Raw genomic sequence first — 19,788 nt, forward strand, 5'->3', positions numbered from 1 at the left:
CCCAGGCACCTTTCAAATTACTGCCTCTTCTCTGGGTCTTGGAGCGTGTGAGATTTTGTGTGTACCCTTAAAGAGTGGACTCTCTATTTCCTACAGCCCTTTGGCTCTTCCAAAAGTAAGCACCACTGGCTTTCAAAGCCAAACATTCTGGGGGCTTATCTTCCTGGTGCAGGACCCCCAGGCCCGAAGCTGGGGAGCCCAATGTGGGGTGGACCTCTCGCTCCTTGGGGAGAACCTCTGCAATTGTAATTATGCTCCCATTTGTGGGTCATAAGAGTATGAGTTTTGTATGAATGAGTTTTGACTATACTGCATTTCTGCCCCTCCTACCCATTTCACTGTGGTTCCTTCTTTATATCTTTAGTTGCAGAAGATCTTTTCTGGTAGTCTCCAGGTCTTTCTCATCAATAATTGCTCTGTAAATAGCTGTCATTTTGGTGTGCCTGTGGGAGGAGGTGAGCTCAGGGTCTTCCTACTCCGCCATCTGGGCCACTCTTCCCGCTTTTTGTTCTTTTTAACTAAAATTCATGCCATAATTTTTAATTTTATTTATTTATTTATTTATTTATTTTTGGCTGTGTTGGGTCTTCGTTTCTGTGCAAGGGCTTTCTCCAGTTGCGGCGAGCAGGGGCCACTCTTCATCGCGGTGCGTGGGCCTCTCACTGTCGCGGCCTCTCCCGTTGCGGAGCACAGGCTCCAGACGTGCAGGCTCAGTAGTTGTGGCTCACAGGCTTAGTTGCTCCGTGGCATGTGGGATCTTCCCAGACCAGGGCTCGAACCCATGTCCCCTGCATTGGCAGGCAGATTCTCAACCACTGCGCCACCAGGGAAGCCCTCATGCCATAATTTTTAAATTTTAGTTACTTATTATTTTGTAAGTCATAATATGAGTAGAAAAAATATGTTGTAGTCAGTGTAATAGGACACTAGAAATGAGTGCAGTAAGAAAGGAGCTTTGACGTGTATACACTGATGGGGATAAAACTGATGACTAATAAGAACCTGCTGTATAAAAAAATAAATAAAATTAAATTTAAAAATTAAAATAAAAAAAAGGAGCTTTACCTGGAATTAAAATGGCACCCACTACTATTTTCTTTTAATTTTTATTGGAGTATAATTGATTTACAATGTGTTACTTTCAGGTGTAGAGCAAAGTGAATCAGTTATACATACACATATATCCCCTCTTTTTTAGTTTCTTTTCCCATATAGGCCATTACAGAGTATTGGGTAGAGTTCCCTGTGCTATACAGTAGGTCCTTATTAGTTATCTATTCTGTATATCGTAGTGTGTATGTGTCGATCCCAATTTCCAATTTATCCCTCCCCCTCCTTACCCCCCAGTAACCATAAGTTTATATTTTACATCTGTAACTCTATTATTGTTTTGTAGATAAGTTCATTTGTAGCCTTTTTTTATATTCCATATATAAGCGATGGCATATGATATTTGTCTTTCTCTGTCTGACTTACTTCACTCAGTATGACAATCTCTAGGTCCATCCATGTTGCTACAAATGGAATTATTTTGTTCTTTTTTTATGGCCAAGTAATATTCCATTGTATATATATGTACCACATCTTCTTTATCCATTCCTCTATTGATAGACACTTAGGTTAGTTCCATGTCCTGGCTGTTGTGAATAGTGCTGCAGTGAACATTGTGGTACATGACTCTTTTTGAATTATGGTTTTCTCAGGGTATATGCCCAGTAGTGGGATTGCTGGGTCATATGGTAGTTCTATTTTTGGTTTTTTAAGGAACCTCCATACTGTTCTCCATAGTGGCTGTATCAATTTACATTCCCACCAACAGTGTAGGAGGGTTCCCTTTTCTCCACACCCTCTCTAGCATTTATTGTTTGTAGATTTTTTGATGATGGCCATTCTGACTGGTGTGAGGTGATACCTCACTGTAGTTTTGATTTGCATTTCTCTAATAATTAGTGATGTTGAGCATCTCTTCATGTGCCTCTTGGCCATCTGCATGTCTTCCTTGGTGAAATGTCTATTTAGGTCTTCCACCCATTTTTTAACTGGATTGTTTGTTTTTCTGATATTGAGCTCCATGAGCTGTTTGTATATTTAGGAGATTAATCCTTTGTCTGTTGTTTCATTTGCAAATATTTTCTCCCGTTCTGAGGGTTGTCTTTTTGTCTTGTTTAGGGTTTCCTTTGCTGTGCAAAAGCTTTTAAGTTTAATTAAGTCCCATTTGTTTATTTTTGTTTTTATTTCTGTTACTCTAGGAGGTGGGTCAAAAAAGATCTTGCTGTGATTTATGTCAGAGTGTTTTTCCTATGTTTTCCTCTAAAAGTTTTATAGTGTCTGGTCTTAAATTTAAGTCCTTAATCCATTTTGAGTTTATTTTTGTGTGTGGTGTTAAGGAGTGTTCTAATTTCATTCTTTTACATGTAGCTGTCCAGTTGTCCGAGCACCACTTTTTGAAGAGGCTGTCTTTTCTCCATTGTATATTCTTGCCTCCTTTATCAAAAATAAGGTGACCATATGTGTGTGGGTTTATCTCTGGGCTTTCTATCCTGTTCCATTGATCTATATTTCTGTTTTTGTGCCAGTACCATACTGTATTGATTACTGTAGCTCTGTAGTGTAGTCTGAAGTCTGGGAGCCTGATTCCTCCTGCTCCGTTTTTCTTTCTCAAGATTGCTTTGGCTATTCGGGGTCTTCTGTGTTTCCATACGAATTGTAAGATTTTTTTGTTCTAATTCTGTGAAGAATGCCATTGGTAGTTTGATAGGGATTGCACTGAATCTGTAGATTGCTTTGGGTAGTATAGTCATTTTCACAATATTGATTCTACCAATCCAAGAACATAGTATATTTCTCCATCTGTTTATGTCATCTTTGATTTCTTTCATCAGTGTTTTATAGTTTTCTGAGTACAAGTCTTCTCCTTAGGCAGGTTTATTCCTACGTATTTTATTCTTTTTGTTGCAGTAGTAAATGGGAGTGTTCCCTTAAGTTCTCTTTCTGATATTTTGTTGTTGGTGTATAGGAATGCCAGAGATTTCTGTGCATTAATTTTGTATCCTGCAACCTTACCAAATTCATTGATTGGTTCTAGTAGTTTTCTGGTGGCATCTTTAGGATTTTCTATGTATAGTATCATGTCATTGGCAGATAGTGACAGTTTTACTTCTTCTTTTCCAATTTGTATTCCTTTTATTTCTTTTTCTTCTCTGATTGCTGTGGCTAGGACTTCCAAAACTATGTTGAATAAGAGTGGCGAGAGTGAACATCCTTGTCTTGTTCCTGATCTTAGTGGAAATGCTTTCAGTTTTTCACTATTGGGTATGATGCTTTCTGTGGGTTTGTCATATATGGCCTTTATTATGTTGATGTAGGTTCCCTCTATGCCCATTTTCTGGAGAGTTTTTATCATAAATGGGTGTTGGATTTTTTCAAAAGCTTTTTCTGCATCTATTGAAATGATCATATGGTTTTCATTCCTTAATTTGTTAATGCGGTGTATCACATTGAGAAAAATAACATTTTTTAAAATGAAGGATAAAGACCACTTTGACTTTCTTAGTAGCTTACTCAAGCAAATTATCTCAGTGATAAATTAAGACCCTTGAATGGTCTGAATCTATCACTTTTGGTCTAAACTTACAACATTTAATGTTAAAGGTAGGAGTCATTTCCCATTTAGCCTCCCTCTCAGTTCAGTTCTATCAAGCTGTGCTGCAGAAACTGGCTTACACTCTGCTTATGAGCCCAACTGTTAACTCCAAGTTCTAACCCTGCTTACCCTGGCAGTCTCACCCTCCTAGGTAATTCAAAGGGCAGAACAATCAAATAGGCTGCTATGATAGTTAAAAGCCCAAGCCACCTTATGCAGACAAGTAAGTTCCACCACTCCTGAATCATAGACCTTGTATTAATTATGGTAAATATTCCTAGCTGCTGTTTCCTAATCCCTGAAATCTCAGTGGCTTTGAAACCGTGTAACTCAGATTGGGACTTGAACGCAGCCAAAATCCAGATTGGGGCTTGAACCCACAGGCCAGGACTTGAACCCAGCAAAAACCCAGATTGAGACTTGAGCCCATGGGCCAGGACTAGAACCCAGCCAAAAACCGGATTGGGACTCAAACCCAGGGTCTTTTAACTGAGATCACACACTTGGTCTCAGGACTTAATGAAGCTCGGGTTCTTTTTTTTTTTTTTTAATTTATTTATTTTGGGCTGCGTTGGATCTTCGTTGCTGCGCACGGGCTTTCTCTAGTTGTGGCGAGCAGGGGCTACTCTTCGTTGTGGTGCGCGGGCTTCTCATTGTGGTGGCTTCTCTTGTTGAGGAGCACGGGCTCTAGGCATGTGGGCTTCAGTAGTTGTGGCTCGTAGGCTCTAGAGTGCAGGCTCAGTAATTGTGGCGCATGGGCTTAGCTGCTCCGTGGCATGTGGGATCTTCCTGGACCAGGAATCGAACCTGTTTCCCCTGCATTGGCAGGCAGATTCTTATCCACTGTGCCACCAGGGAAGCCCGAAGCTTGGGTTCTTGTTGTCTCGTCACAGAAAGAATTCAGTGAGAGACAAAGTGATAGGTAAGAAGTGGATTTATTTAGAGAGAAACACACTCCACAGACAGAGCGTGGGCCATCTCAGAAGGCAAAAGTGGCCTCAGGGTATGGGGTTGTCAGTTTTTATAGGGGTGGGTAATTTCATAGGCTAATGAGTGGGAGGAGTATTCCAGCTATTTTGGAGAAGGGGTGGGGATTTCCAAAAATTAGGCCAGCACCTACTTTTTGACCTCTATGGTCAGCCTTGGAACTGTCATGGCACCTGTGAGTGTGTCATTTAGCTTGCTGATGTGTTACAATGAGCGTATCCTGAGGCTTAAGGTCTAGTGGACTTGTCCGCCTTCTTGTACCTATTGGTTCTAATCAGTTTATGTCATGTCCTCGGGCTATGTCATTCTTTTAAAAGTTGTGCCCTGCCCCCTTCCCTCCTGTTTCAGCTTAACAAATTCTGATGTGGGTCAGGAATAATGAGAACTCTGCCCCATTCATTCAGGGATTCAAGCTCCTTCCATCAAACAGCTCATTGTCCTCTGCTGGATCCTTTCTGCATTTTGCCAAGACAAAGGAAAAAAGAAAGCATGGGGGATAGATAGCATGGGAGATTTTTCTGGGGCTTGAAATGGCATACATCAGTTCCTCACACATCTCACTGACCAGACTACAGGCACATGCCCCCACATAGCTGAAGGGGTGCAGGGAAATGTAGTTTAGCTATATGCTAAGGAAAAGAGGATGTTTGTTATCTACTGCTATGTAACAAATTATCCCCAAACTTAGTGGCTTAAAACAATCCTTTGTTATCTCTTAATTTCTGTGGGGTAGGAATTTGGGAGATTAGTCGGGTGGTTCTGCCTTGGAGTCTCATGAGGTTGCGGTCATCTGAAGGCTTGACTGGAGCTGGAGGATCTACTTCCAGGGTGGTTTATTCATAGCTGACATGTTAACGCTGGCTGCTGGCAGGAGGCCTCAGTTCCTCCCAACATAGGCTTTCCCACTGGGTTGCTTGCGTGTCCTTGGCCATAGCAGCTGGCTTCCCCCAAAGTGAGCAATCCAAGAGAACAAGGTATATAAGCCACAAGCCCTTTGTGACCCACTACACGAGGGTGTGGATGCTAGGAGAGGATGTCTGTGGGCTATCTTGGAAACTGGCTACCACATGAGGTTTGGTGAATATCTGACACAAGTCTGTTTCAGGCAGTTTGATACTGTGATTTATGGTAAGAAATACGTATTTGGTCTTCATCTCCCTTTCTGGCACAGAGCTCCTAAAACCCTTGTAATTATCCTAAGTGATAAGAGGGATAAAGGTATCTTTTGTTATGTTAATGAGGCGACTTTTGGACCACCCTTAGGTAACCTAAGGGAATCAACCCCTTGATTGGAACTTTCAGCCCTACCCAACAACCTCAGGGAGGGGGAAAAGGGCTGGAAGTTGAATTCATTACCAATGGCCAATGATTTAATCAATCTTGCCTAGGCAGTGAAGCCTCCATAAAACCCAAAAGAGCATTTTTCAGAGATTCCAGGTTGGTGAATACATGGAGATTTGGGAAGAGTGGTGCACTGAAAGAAAGCATGGAAGCTCCTGGCCCTTCCCCATACTTTGTGCTATGTACCTCTTATCTGGCTGCTTCTGAATTATATCCTTTTATAATAAATCACTGATCTAGTTAGTAAAATGTTTGAGCTCTGTGAGCCACTCTAGCAAATTAATTGAAGTCGAGGAAGAGTCTTGAGAACCTGTGATTTATAGCCAGCTGGTCAGAAGTACAGGTAACAACACGAGCTTGTGAATGGCATCTGAAGTTGGAGGGATAGGGGGATGGCAGTCGTGTAGGGCTGAACCCTTAACCTGTGGAATCTGATGTTATCTCTGGGTAGTGTTAGAATTGAATTGAACTGTAGGATGCCCAGCTGGTATCTGGAGAATTACCTGGTGCTGTGTGGGATACTCACCCCCCCCCCCACCGCCCCCCACTCCCCTGCACACACTGAAAATTGAGTCTCAGAATGATTTTAGGCAGAAAGGTCGGACACAATCAGCAAGACAACTTAGCGGTTATCTACCTGATTTATTAGCACTAGTTTGATGAAATCAATGGGAAAGTTAATATGCCTAAGGAACTAGACTCAACCCTCTTATATATAATACAAATGCTTCTCTCATTATTACATTTTATACAGTGGCACAAATCCCTCCAAAACTCATCCCCCACCCCAGAACTTCCCTCATAAAAAAGGCATAAAAATACGTAAAGCCATAAAGTATTAGGGGAATAATTTCTTTTATAAATCCTCCTAGGGTGGGAAAGGCTCTTAAAAATATGAACTAAATTAAAAATTGATACATTAACCATATAAATATTTTAAACAAACACCATAAACAAAGTAAAAAAATGACAGTTGGAAAAAACTCACTTGTAGGACATATACAGCCAATTTCCCTAATCCACTCCCCCTAAATTTTTTAAGTCACTAATAAAATTAAAAATTTAGAAGAAAAACAATTTGCAATAAAATGTGTCAAAGTCTACTAAAATGGTCTTAGGGATTAAAAATGGAAGGAACCCATAAACACAAAGAGAATGAGAGAAGAGACAAAGCAGGCAAGAAGTATTAAATAAATTTTAGAAGCTGGAAAGTGCCTACATGAAGGAAAGCAAAGAAGCAAACCTGTTTGCCCTGCACAAACTTAGAAAGGCTAGGGTGCATGGCAAGACCAAAAAAAAAAAAGTTTTGTCAGCCTACATAAGAACTCAAACCCTGAGATTTCCCCCCAACTCTACATAGCCAGAGTCATGCATAACTTAAAAATTTTTGCTAGTGTGCACATACACATTCACAACAATGAGTTTTCAATTTGGAGAGTTAATTCTAAATAATATATTTTCAAGTCTTTATAATAAATAGCGTTAGGTAACAAGGAAACATCATTGTATGGCTTCACATGGTCATCAAAGATTCTGTGACAAATCTACTTTCATCCCTTCCACACTACCCCAGTAGTCCAGGAGAAACACGTGACCTGGACAAAAAGCATCTTTGCTAGACCCACAACTGTCATCTTCTGGATCAATCACATCACATACTCCTTTGTTCTTAGAAAATAAGAGAACTGGATTAGAAAATCTTCTCCTGGACTAATATTTTACCCTAAAAGGATATTTCAAAGCTAAAGCTAATTTTATGAAATTTTTAAATTTGTCTTCAAAGATCACTCACACCATTATAGCCATGTACATAGGCTGAGTCCTCCGTGGGGAGAAAAAACAAAAACCTCCCAAATTATGAACTCCACCTTCAAACATTCCAACAAATATGTTTTTTAAAATAAGTCAAATACAGAATTCAGACCATGCAACAATGTCTTTTATTACGTATGGGTTTTTAAAATTATTTCTGGAATCTCTCCATACACCACAGGCAAAAAAAAGTATTGTTTTGCATATTGGAACTTGCAGATCTGATCACTGCATAGAGAAGGGAAAATGATCCCTACAACACACTTAACCAGGAGGCCAATTCATCTGCCGACCTCCAAGAACATGGAGATGAACATGATAGACAGACTGTCCCCCATCTGAACCTTCATTCACCACCATTCGATAACCCTTCTTCAGGCCCAGATCAGCAGCACATTTCTTGCCAACAATCATTAAATGTCCAAGAAGCTGGAAAAAAAAAAAAAAAAGTTTCTTAAGCAATGGTAATTTACAACTTCTTGTCATCATGTAACAAACTACCAAGTTGAAATATTAAATTAAAAAACTGCCAAACTGAAACAGACTTTGGGCAAATATTTGGAAACACTTTTAATCCTAATATAATATAATCTACAATTAAAAACCCAGTAAGATTAGGTATTTATTAATTACTAATTTCAATAAACGAATTAGAGACAAAAATCTGCTCAATTAAAACAATTTTTAAATCATATTCCAAGTGGTATTTAAATTTTCTTAATAAGGCAAGATACCTTGCTTGCTTGTTATGGGGGAGTGTATCAGTTGGGATAGAATTGGTTATGCTGTGGTTAACAAACCACCCCCAAATCTGGTTTACAACAAACATACATTTCTTGTGTTTACTACATCTTCATCACAAGTTGACCAGGCTCTATATTCTACATCTTTTTCACTTTGAAACCCAGGCTGATGGAACAGTCTCTGTATGATCACAGTGGCAGAGGCAAGAGAGAACATGGCAAACTGGGTGCTAGCTCTTAAAGTTTCTATTCAAAAGACATGTATCACTTCTGTTTGTACTCATTGGCCAAGTTAAGTCATACGACCAGGCCCAACATCAGTGAGGTCAGAAATATAATGTACCCCTAAATAAAATAGTATTTATGAACAATTATATAATCTACTACAAAGAGCACCAGGAAAAATTTTAATTGAGGCCAGTACCTCCTAGCAAAATCAAGTAATTATTTTTCTTTAACGGCATTAACAGAAGAGCCAATGAACCCTCTCCTGTACGATAACACTATTTCTTACTTAAGGAAAAATTAGTCTCACCAACTAATCCTTGCTTAGAACCCTTTTTTGTTTAAGAATTTGTGGTGATGACTTCTTTTGGGCATCATTCTGGGATTGTTGGTGGGAGTGTAGTTTTGACCCCAGAAGGCTAGGAAATGGGTAAGAAAATACACTAATCAGTCAACACTAAAGATACTCCATTTCAAAGGCTGAAAATTAATTTCCTGTTTTCCATGCCAAACTATGTCCAATTACATTGCTCAACATAGCATATCAGAGGTTCTGCATAAGACAATGAAAATAGTAAGGTTCTCTAATTAAAAAAACACTAAAAGCATGGAACTACATCTAATTTGAATATACATCTTTTCTCTTTATCAAATTCTCAGGGAGAAATGAAAGTCTAAAGATGAAATTTGTTTTATAAATTTAAGCCCAGAGATCATTTGAATAAAGGAATTAAAATCCAAAAAAAAAAAGAATTTGTGGTGATGGATGTAAACAAGACTTACTGTGATCATTTTCTTTTTGGGGAAAAAAAAATTTATTTATTTATTTGGCTACGCCAGGTCTTGGTTGCAGCACTCAGGATCTTTGCTGAGGCATGTGGGATCTAGTTCCCTGACTGGGGATTGAACCCAGGCCCCCTGCATTGGGAGCGCAGAGTCTTACCCACTGGACCACCAGGGAAGTCCCACTGTGATCATTTTGTAGTATATACATATATCAAATCATTATGTTATATACTTAAATCTAATATGTTATATGTCAGTTATATCTCATTAAAAAATCAAACTACTTATACATTGCCTTGAACCCCTGATGATTTTCTGATTTTCCTCAGTAATGCCCTCAGGAAAATGAAAATGTGACATCACCTTAAAGTCAAAATTTAGTCTCCCAATTTAAAAAACAAGAAAATTAATGTTAGTAAATGTACTTACACCTTCATCGTCATCTTCTGCTGCAGAAATCTGGGATATATGTTTCTTGGGTATCACCAGAAAATGTGTTGGTGCTTGAGGGGAAACGTCATGGAAAGCAAGACACTGGAATAAGAGGGCGGAAAAATCAAGGTTTTCATATATAATCTTACAGCCTAAACTTATCATTCTTTCACACTAACCCCATGGGAAACACTGTAATAAATGCTATGAAATCAGAATTGGACACAATACATGTGGTCCTCTGGTCCTTTTCATGGAACTTACAGTCTAATGGTATCTTTTTGAATTATAGTTTTGTCCAGGTATATGCCCAGGAGTGAGATTGCTGGATCATATGGTAACTCTATTTTTAGTTTTCTGAGGAACGTCCATACTGTTCTCCATAGTGGCTGCACCAATTTACATTCCCACCAACAGTGTTGGAGGTTCCCTTTTCTCCACACCCTCTCCAGCATTTATTTGTAGCCTTTTTTTTTTTTTTAAACTTTGGGTTTATTTATTTATTTATTTATTTATGGCTGTGTTGGGTCTTTGTTTCTGTGCGAGGGCTTTCTCTAGTTGTGGCAAATGGGGGCCACTCTTCATCGCAGTGCGCGGGCCTCTCATTATTGCGGCCTCTCTTGTTGCGGAGCACAGGCTCCAGACGTGCAGGCTCAGTAATTGTGGCTCATGGGCCTAGTTGCTCCGCGGCATGTGGGATCTTCCCAGACCAGGGCTCGAACCCGTGTTCCCTGCATTGGCAGGCAGATTCTCAACCACTGTGCCACCAGGGAAGCCCTGTAGACTTTTTAACGATGGCCATTCTGACCGGTGTGAGGTGGTACCTCATTGTAGTTTCGATTTGCATTTCTCTAATAATTAGTGATGTTGAGCATCTTTTCATGTGCCTGTGGCCATCTGTGTGTCTTCTTTGGAGAAATGTCTCTTCTGCCCATTTTTCCATTGGGTTGTTTGTTTTTTTGTTGTTGAGTTTTATGAGCTGTTTGTATATTTTGGAAATTAAGCCCTTGTGGGTCATATCATTTGCAAATATTTTCTCCCATTCCGTAGGTTGTCTTTTCGGTTTTCGTTTTGTTTTGTTTTTTTATGGTTTCCTTTGCTGTGCAAAAGCCTGAAGCCTGTAAGTTTGATTAGGTCCCATTTGTTTATTTTTGCTTTTATTTCTATTGCCTTGGGAGAATGACCTAAGAAAACATTGGTACAATTTATGTCAGAGAATGTTTTGCCTGTGTTCTCTTCTAGGAGTTTTATGGTGTCATGTCTTATAAACTTAAGTCTTTAAACATAAGCCATTTAAGCCATTTTGAGTTTATTTTTGTGCATAGTGTGAGGGTGTGTTCTAACTCAATTGATTTATATGCAGCTATCCAAATTTCCCAACGCCACTTAAAGGAAATCTTTTATTTTTATTTTTTTTTTAATTTTATAGCTACTTTATTTATTTATTTATTTATTTTTGGCTGTGTTGGGTCTTCAGTTCGTGCGAGGGCTTTCTCTGGTTACGGCAAGTGGGGGCCACTCTTCATCGCGGTGCGGGGACCGCTCTTCATCGCGGTGCGCGGACCTCTCATTATCGCGGCCCCTCCCGTTGTGGGGCACAGGCTCCAGACGCGCAGGCTCAGTAGCTGTGGCTCACGGGCCCAGCTGCTCCGTGGCATGTGGGATCTTCCCAGACCAGGGCTCGAACCCGTGTCCCCTGCATTAGCAGGCAGATTCTCAACCACTGCGCCACCAGGGAAGCCCCCAAAGGAAATCTTTTGATTCACGTCCCCACCTTCCCTAGGTCAGGAGCCCTGGTTGTGCAATTTGGTTTTTTTCCTTTATGGCGGTGATCACATTTGTAATGAGAAATTTGCTGATATTTGACCAACACCGATTTCTTCCAACTTTACTCAATTACTTAATAAATATATCTATTCTCTTTTGTAGAAATGAAGAGCATAAGTAACATTTAGACAAATTACATACAACTTGAATGGTTTTGAATCTCTTGTTCTCTACTGAAGGTGGAAGCTGTTTAATAGAACCTATCCCAGCTTAACTGTCTCAGGAGTTATTCTACTTGGTACTCTGTACAAAAATGCTGTATCATTTAGATTGCTTCATGCTGTTACACCTTAGAACTTTGATGGCTCACAAGTCAGTATTTCAACGATCATTTATTAAAAGAAACTTAAAATATTTTTAAAGAAATACACATTACCTACAACAAAAGAACTCCCCTAACGGACAAATAAAGATATTTAAATAAATTCACCTCGAGGAATTAAATCTTAGGTGTTCTGAATCTAAGAATGCTACTAGTAGCATAAAATGTTTCCTTATATTCCATATTTCATAAAGCTAATTTATTAAAGTTCACAAACCTTGTACCTAAATCAGCCAACCTGTCCAGCTTTATGTGAGATCCATAAATATAACCGCCCACTAAATATTTTATACAAGATGTCTCGAAGTCAAATGAACTCGGCCTTTCTAAAACAGTTTCACCTAGAGTGAAGTCAACAAAAACGACATTCTTAATCCCTTGGCATAAAATTGCTTCCTGTAAAATATAAAAGGAACCATTCTTCCCGGGAGGGGCCAAAGGAAAGCAAATCCTAGATGCAGGCCCACTCTCATCTCAGGAGTCCTAGGCCCGAGAATGGGCGGCGGGGGTGGGTCCGGGTGGCGTTGGCGAGCGGCCCTCGCCCAGGCCCAGCGCGTCTGTGCCGCCCCCAGGCCGTTCGCCCCCGGCCCTCTAGCGCAAGGCGGCGGAGAAAGGCGCCCGGGAGCTCCCGGGCAGGCCGGCTGTGCGCGGGAGATCGCGGAGATTGGGCCCGAGTTCAGGGTGCGATCGGGTTTCTGCCTGTCAGGCAGAGCGCGGGCGAGATTGTCAGATTCCTGACACAGGAGAGGTCCGAGGCAGTCGGGGAGCAGGCGGGCGCTCAGGCCGAGGACCCGGCGCGCCCACAACAAGCGCCCAGACCCCGCAGCGCGGGCTCGCGGGCGCCCGGCGGCCTGGCCAGCGCTCCGGGCTGATAACGCGTAACCGGAGCGCAGACACGCGCCGGCCGGCCGCCTCGGAGCAGCCGCGGCCCAGCCCGCTGGCTGCGGGCCCGAGGCAGAGGCCGCGCGAGGCGGCCCGCTGCCTTCCCTTCTCCGCGGCGCACCCTCACCCCGACTCTTCCCTTCCCTTCCCTTCCCACCACGGGAAACCCGCGTGTCCACAGGCGGCTGCCCCGCCTCAGCCCACGAGCGAGGCGGCGCCCGGTGCCTACCTGGTCATCCTCATAAATGATTTTGGCTGGGATTTCCTTGCGAATGATCTTCCCGAAGATCGTGTCGCCACCAGGCCGGGCGGCCTGAGCCTTAGCGATCTCATCTGCCATCTCGGCCTCCCTCCCGCGCGGCCGTCCGGGGAGAAGGTCGGGAGGAGGGAGGAGCCGTGGGAGCTGGCAGAGGGCGGGAGCTGGCGGCCAAACCTGCGGGGGGACCGCTGCTCTCTTGCCCCGGCAGCTCGTGCGCGTGCGCACTGGCGACGTGTGCTGGGCTGCTGCGGGCGCGCGGCAGCTGTAGGGGAATCGCTGGGCGCGACTAAGCTGGAGGGCGGTTCCTGATTGGAGGCCCGAGGGTTCCGCACCAAGGTCGTTTTTCTTTCTTTCTTGTCTTTCGGGGAGCGTTGTTACTGCAGTAAGCCCTTTACTTAACTTATGGACGCTTGTAGGAAAAATCGGATACTGTAACTGAAAAGATTTGATAACCTAAGCAGTACTGGCCGTTTTTGCTGGCAGAGACACCATGATAACTTCATTTGTCAGCTACATAGGTCTTAGCTCCAGCAAGTAAGCCCTCCTGCATCCATTTTTTTTTCTCTAGCAGTGGTTCGCAACCTTGACTGCACGTTAAAATCACTTGGGGAGCATGTAAAAAGTCCCCAGGAACTTGGCCACACCCCAGGTCAGTTAAATCACTCTCTGGGGGTGAGAGACCCAGGCATCAGTAGTTTGTAAACCTCCCTAGACTGTTCTGCAAAGAATTATTCCCAGCATTAATCAGCATAATGTAAGATGCCCCACCTTAAAAGAACACCACCTTTCCTAACCCCACATACCCCTCCATGTCTTTGCTCCTTTTTAAAAGAGTTTTCTATATATTGTGTCCACTTTATCTTTCTTTTTTGAAACCATTTGCCTCTTGTCAAGGTCACTAAGGACCTCCACTTACAAAATCCTATAGGCAATTCCAGTTCTCATTATACTTGACCCCTTGGCAACATTTGCCACTGTTGACCATGCCCTCTTTTCAGCAAAAGCCTTCACTCTCCTACCTCTCTGGATGCGATTTCTCCTTCATAGTGAGCCTTCTGTTCCAGGCCTCTCAACGCATTCCATTCTTCGCCCTCTTCTCTAGCTAACACTTAATCTCCAAGTGTCCTTATTATGAAAAATTATACCTTTACCACTTTGCCTTGGCAAAATTATTGATAGTGGTCCCCTTTAATCACAAAAGTGTCCCATTTAGTACTTTTGGTATAAAGACATTCCTGAGACAATTGGTGAAATCTAAATAATGCATACAAATTAGGAAATAGTTTTGAAAGTCTTGTTAATTTCCCCACATACATACAGCAAAATTACCAAAATCAGTTGATCTGGGGTGGGGCCCTATAATTTAGGTTTCTAACAGTTTCCAGGTGATGCAGTTGCTGCTAGCCTGGGAACTACACTTTGAGAACCACTGATGTAAGAGAATGTCTTTTTTGTAGGAAAAAAACCTACTGAAGTGTTTAGGAGTATAGCAGTATTGTGTCTGCAACTCACTTTCAAACAGTAAAGAGATCCCCAAAAAAGAAAAGGATAAAGCAACTGTAGTAAAATGTTAACAGTAGGGGAAACTGAGTGAAAGGTATTTGCAAATTCTATCTATCATTCTTGCAACTTTTCTGTAAGACTGAAGTTGTCAAAATTTAAAAATGAATATATACTGGGTTGGGTAGTAAATAATATGGTCATCTTTCACTAAGAGGCTTTGCTATCTACAGAGTAATGACTCCAGTATTTATCTCCCGACCCCTTAATTCCAGATTGGTGTATGATACATATTTCTGCCTACTCACCACCTTCAGTAGGATGTCTACCAGGCACTGCAAATTTATTTTTACTCCCTCGCAACAAACAATCTAAAAACCTCTTCCTGCAGCATTTTACATCTACTATAATGTCATTCACCAAATTGCACAAGCCAGAAGCCTTGCGATCATCAACTCTTCTTTGTGGATTTTCAACACATATGAATCTAATCACTTCTCACCTCTTCTACTCCACCACCCTAATCCCAGTCTCTATCATATCTTGCCTGGAGTACTTCAAGAGCCTCCTAGTTTGCCTATCTGCTTCTACTATAGTCCATTTGCTATACAGTAGCGAAGATGATTTTTATAAAATGTAAATCATGATGTCACTATCCTGATGGTAAGGCATTTCATCATAGAATTAAATGTAAAATCCTAAACTTGGCTTATAAGCTCTTAAGTGATCAGGCCCACAGCTGCTTCTCCTACTTCATTTCCTTCCATTTCATCCTTATTGACCAGCTTCACCCAAAGTGGGTATGATAGGCAGAAGATTTCCATCTCCTAATCCCTGGAGCCTGTGAATATGTTACTTTACATGGTAAAGGGGATGTGCAGATATGATTAAGTTAAGGGTCTTCAGGTGGGGAGATTCCTCAGTTATCCAGGTGGGCCCAGTGTAATCACATGGACCCCTTTAAATGAAAGAGGGATACGGGAGAGAGAGACTCAGACAAGGAGATATGATGATGGAAGCAGAGGTGAGAGTCAAAGACTGAAGATGCTCCACTGTTGACTTAGAAGATGGAAGGGGCCACAAGCAAATGACATTCTGGAAGTCAGAAGTCCAAATTGGGTTTCACTGGGCTAAAATCATGGTGTCAGCAGGGCTGCATTCCTTCTAAAGGCTCTAGGGGAGAACGGTTCCCTTGCCTTTTCAGTCTTCTAGAGGCCACCTGCGTCCCTGGGCTTCTGGCCCTTCCTCCATCTTCAAAGACCACAGAAGAGCATCTGCAAACCTCTCCCTGACTCTGCTTCCTTCTTCTACTTATAAAGATCCTTGTGTTGGGACTTCCCTGGTGGTGCAGTGGTAAAGAATCCGCCTTCCAATGCAGGGGATGTGGGTTCGATCCCTGATCGGGGAACTAGGATCCCACATGCTGCGGGGCAGCTAGGCCGGCGTGCCACAACTACTGAGCTCAAGCACCTCAACTAGAGAGCTCGCATGCCGCAAACTACAGAGCCCACTTATTCTGGATCCTCTGCGCCACAACTACAGAGCCCACCCGCCCTGGAGCCTGAGTGCCACAACTAGAGAAGAGGAAAACCGCACGCCACAACTAGAGAGAAGCCCGCATGCTGCAACGAAAGATCCTGCATGCCTCAGCGAAGATCCCGGGTGCCACAACTAAGACCCGACGCAGCCAAAAATAAATATAAATAAATAAATAATAAATAAATCTTAAAAAGAAAAAGATCCTGTGTTCACATTGGGCCCATCAGACAACCCAGGATAATCTTCCCATCTTAAAATCCTTAATTTAATCACATCTGCAAAGCCCCTTTTGTCATAAATGGTAATAATATATTCAAAAGTTCCTAGGATTTAAATAGGGACATGTTTTGTAAGCCATTAGTCAGCCTACCACGTACTCCATGACCTTACATGATGAACATGTAGGAATTTCCTGTTCAGTTCTGGGTCCCACACTTTGAGATGCCAACAAACCAAGACATATTCCCAGAACAACCAGAATAGTCACCTCTTTTATGGAACAGCTCAAGGAACCATACAGATTTACCCAAGAGAAGAGAAGCTTCAGGACTGAATTGATTTTTGGGCACTATGGAAACTATACTTTGAAATGTTGGCAGATAAGTGGCTTTGGTTAACTGAATACAGGACCCTAGTTAGCCAGAAATTATGAAAATAAATTATGAATGTTCAGGAGATTGGGCTGTGATTCTAAACTGAAAATGAAAATAGGCATCTTTGAATCATTCATTAGCAATCAGAAGGCACTACTATACAATGTCACAAGATCATCTAACTTATTGTTTCCTGGATAAAAGACAGTATCCAGTATATTTGGTTTAATTGCTTATGTTAAACGTTCTTTTGCAAATCCAATGCATTTTAATTTTTAAAAAGTCGACTATTATCTTGCTATTCTCATGATGACTTGCAGTATTCTTTAAAATGACATAAATCACAGAGAAGGAAAAGGGTCTTGGATATCCATTGGTCTAAATCTTGCATTCCTAATAAAAAGTCCATTTTACCTAAAAGTTAACCTGAGGGGTGGGTAGGGAAGACAAACCATGATTATGCGATGGGAGCCAGGTTGAGATTTTTTTCTTGATGCTTGCAAGGTCATAAGTTAAATGTACTTAAATGCTTTATGACTGTTTATGATCATGATGCTGCTAATAAACTGTTTCCAACTTCTTGACCAGCAAAACCAAGGAGTAGGGCAAGTTGAGTAGGCAGGATGAGTAGAGGGTAAGACTGAGCTTTCAGGTTAATCATAGGCATTTGTATCCCAGACCTCCATTTGCTAATCGTGTGGTCTTGAGCAAGTAACTCAACCTCACCTTCTAGAGGAATGAAGTGGGATAATGTACCAATAGCGCTTTTGGGAGTCAGCGTTCCAGTCAACGCCTACTATAGTTGTTAGGGCTTGGCTCTTATTTATGCACTTTTGCAAGGACACATTTGCAACCCGGAAACGTTAAAATAATGGTTCCTTAACAGATAACCCCAACCCCCAAACAGGAGGAAAGGACATAAAGGTGCTGAAGCCATCAATTAAGTGTCAATCCACACTCAGCCACCGGCGGTTGCCTCAGAAATGGCCGGAAGTGCCGCTGCCCCTAACTAACATGGCGTCCAGGTGATTTCCGTTCCCCTCTCGGCTGTAATTGAGCTCGGCTGCTCCTCGCGGTTTTCCCAGAGGGTACCGGCTTAGCAAACACCTCTCGCCTGTCCCTTCACGGGGGGCGGGGCTACGAAGGAGCTACTGCGTGGTGATTGGTTGCGGCTCGTTAAGAACGTGGCTACGGGGTGGTAGACCTTCCACACCAGGCGGTGACTGGTTGCCGAGAGGCGGGGCGGCTTGGCCGCTGGAGAAGTATCCGGAGCTGTGAGGAGAGCCATGGGTCAGGCGGCCAAGGTGACTGGGTCCGGGGAGGGGTTGGGTACGATGCCGGCAGGGAGGGTAAGGGCGCGGCCTTGCGAACGTAGACTGGAATCTCTGTAGCTGGGGTTCAGGACCCTCCACGGAGTATGTGGCCTTTACAGCTGAGGAGCCGGAGACCGACCCTGCAGGGCAGTCGAAGGTTTGTGCAGGTGCGGAGGAGAGAGGGCGACACAGGTGGTCCTGCTTCTTCGTCTACTGGGTACGGAATGTTTGTCCGTGATGCATGCCGGCGACTTGAGTTCTGCCCCCTTGCCATCTCCACACCGAGTATTTGTGTGAGGGGCCCATTTCACATCCTTGGGAATTGTACGAGACCCCAAAGTCAGTCCTGCGCTGAAACCATCCGATGAGGTGGAAGGTTTCGTCAGTTAACCAGACGGTGCACAGACGTCTAGGAACCAAGGAAACCGATTCCAGACAAAACCGTTTGCCAAAAGTAGCACTTAGCGAGACAGAGCAGAAACCTGTGATTCCTGAGTGTTGTGAACGAGCTTGGGAAGTGATGGCCCCGCCGGGGTCGGGGGTCACATCCCCGAGGACCTTGTCTCGGATTCATTTCTTGTCAAACTGATGCGCATTCCTGGCCAGTGTACAATTCTCTGGGACCAGCCATCCCTAACTTTAAGTATTATCAGCATGGCCGGCTGAGACCAGTCCCTGTCACTGGTTGAGATATGGAAAAGGGGAAACGGCCTGCTATAGTCTAGTGAGGAAAAGCAGTGCTTATAATGGTTGGTCAATAACAGGGAGCCACCAAGAGTGCCTGGTGTACTACTGAACTCTGTGCTTAGTACATTTCAATATATGTCACAAGACCAAGAGAAACAGAATTGTAAACGGTTATTCATTCAAAACACTTACTGAGTGTCCATAATAGTTATTAGTAGCACCTAACAGCCAGCATTTAGCCTATACTGTCTAGGCATAGTGGAAGCAACAATAACTTCATACAGAAATCTGGCAGGTATGGAGAGTTTAAACAATTACTTAATTACAAGTGTAGTAAGTGCTTTGAATTGAAAATAGAGTTTGTTTGTTTTTTTATACACCAGGTTCTTTGGGTTATATATTTTATACATATTAGTGTATACATGTCAATCCCAATCTCCCAGTTCATCTCCCCCCGAACCCCCCGCTTTCCCCCCTTGGTGTCCATACGTTTGTTCTCTACATCTGTGTCTCTGTTTCTGCCCTGCAAACCAGTTTATCTGTACCATTTTTCTAGATTCCACATATATGCGTTAATATATGATATTTGTTTTTCTCTTTCTGACTTACTTCACTGTGTAAGACAGTCTCTAGGTCCATCTGTGTCTCTACAAATGACCCAATTTCGTTCCTTTTTATGGTTGAGTAATATTCCATTGTATATATGTACCACATCTTCTTTATCCATTCATCTGTCAGTGGACACTTAGGTTGCTTCCACGACCTGGCTATTGTAAATAGTGCTGGAATGAACACTGGGGTGCGTGTGTCTTTTTGAATTATGGTTTTCTCTGGGTATATGCCCAGTAGTGGGATTGCTGGGTCATATGGTAATTCTATTTTTAGTATTTTAAGGAA

The 19,788-nt window shown here is 42.5% G+C and overlaps 2 protein-coding genes and 1 non-coding gene across 3 annotated transcripts in view; 1 reads left to right on the forward strand and 2 right to left on the reverse strand.

The window, feature by feature from the left end:
* Nucleotides 1-7,888: 7,888 nt before the first annotated feature.
* Nucleotides 7,889-13,478, reverse strand: HINT1 (histidine triad nucleotide binding protein 1). The gene is made up of 3 exons (XM_057540540.1): nucleotides 13,230-13,478; nucleotides 9,967-10,071; nucleotides 7,889-8,212 (listed from the first exon to the last, which is right to left on the reverse strand). Exons 1-3 carry the CDS (start codon nucleotides 13,338-13,340, stop codon nucleotides 8,048-8,050), a joined length of 381 nt encoding a protein of 126 aa, XP_057396523.1. The 5' UTR covers nucleotides 13,341-13,478; the 3' UTR covers nucleotides 7,889-8,047.
* TRNAG-CCC (transfer RNA glycine (anticodon CCC)) lies at nucleotides 9,640-9,712 on the reverse strand. The gene has a single exon. It is a non-coding gene; the product is annotated as a tRNA-Gly (tRNA).
* A 4,461-nt stretch (nucleotides 13,479-17,939) lies between the features above and the next one.
* The window catches only part of LYRM7 (LYR motif containing 7), a 128,419-nt gene continuing 126,570 nt past the window's right edge, over nucleotides 17,940-19,788 (forward strand). Inside the window, exon 1 of the mRNA XM_028168102.2 lies at nucleotides 17,940-18,195. Within this exon, the coding sequence (XP_028023903.1) occupies nucleotides 18,178-18,195 (18 nt within the window). The 5' untranslated portion in view covers nucleotides 17,940-18,177. The remainder of the gene's footprint in view (nucleotides 18,196-19,788) is intronic.

Source organism: Balaenoptera acutorostrata, chromosome 2 (assembly GCF_949987535.1).
Source record: "Balaenoptera acutorostrata chromosome 2, mBalAcu1.1, whole genome shotgun sequence".
Taxonomy (NCBI): domain Eukaryota; kingdom Metazoa; phylum Chordata; class Mammalia; order Artiodactyla; family Balaenopteridae; genus Balaenoptera; species Balaenoptera acutorostrata.

Excerpts from the sequence above, each read along its gene's own strand:
- HINT1 (XM_057540540.1), bottom strand. The coding sequence starts at position 13,340 with ATGGCAGATGAGATCGCTAAGGCTCAGGCCGCCCGGCCTGGTGGCGAC. Across the intron at positions 10,072-13,229 it reads TCATTTATGAGGATGACCAG|TGTCTTGCTTTCCATGACGT; the intron begins GTAGGCACCGGG and ends CTCTTATTCCAG. Across the intron at positions 8,213-9,966 it reads CAGAAGATGACGATGAAGGT|CTTCTTGGACATTTAATGAT; the intron begins GTAAGTACATTT and ends TTTTTTTTCCAG.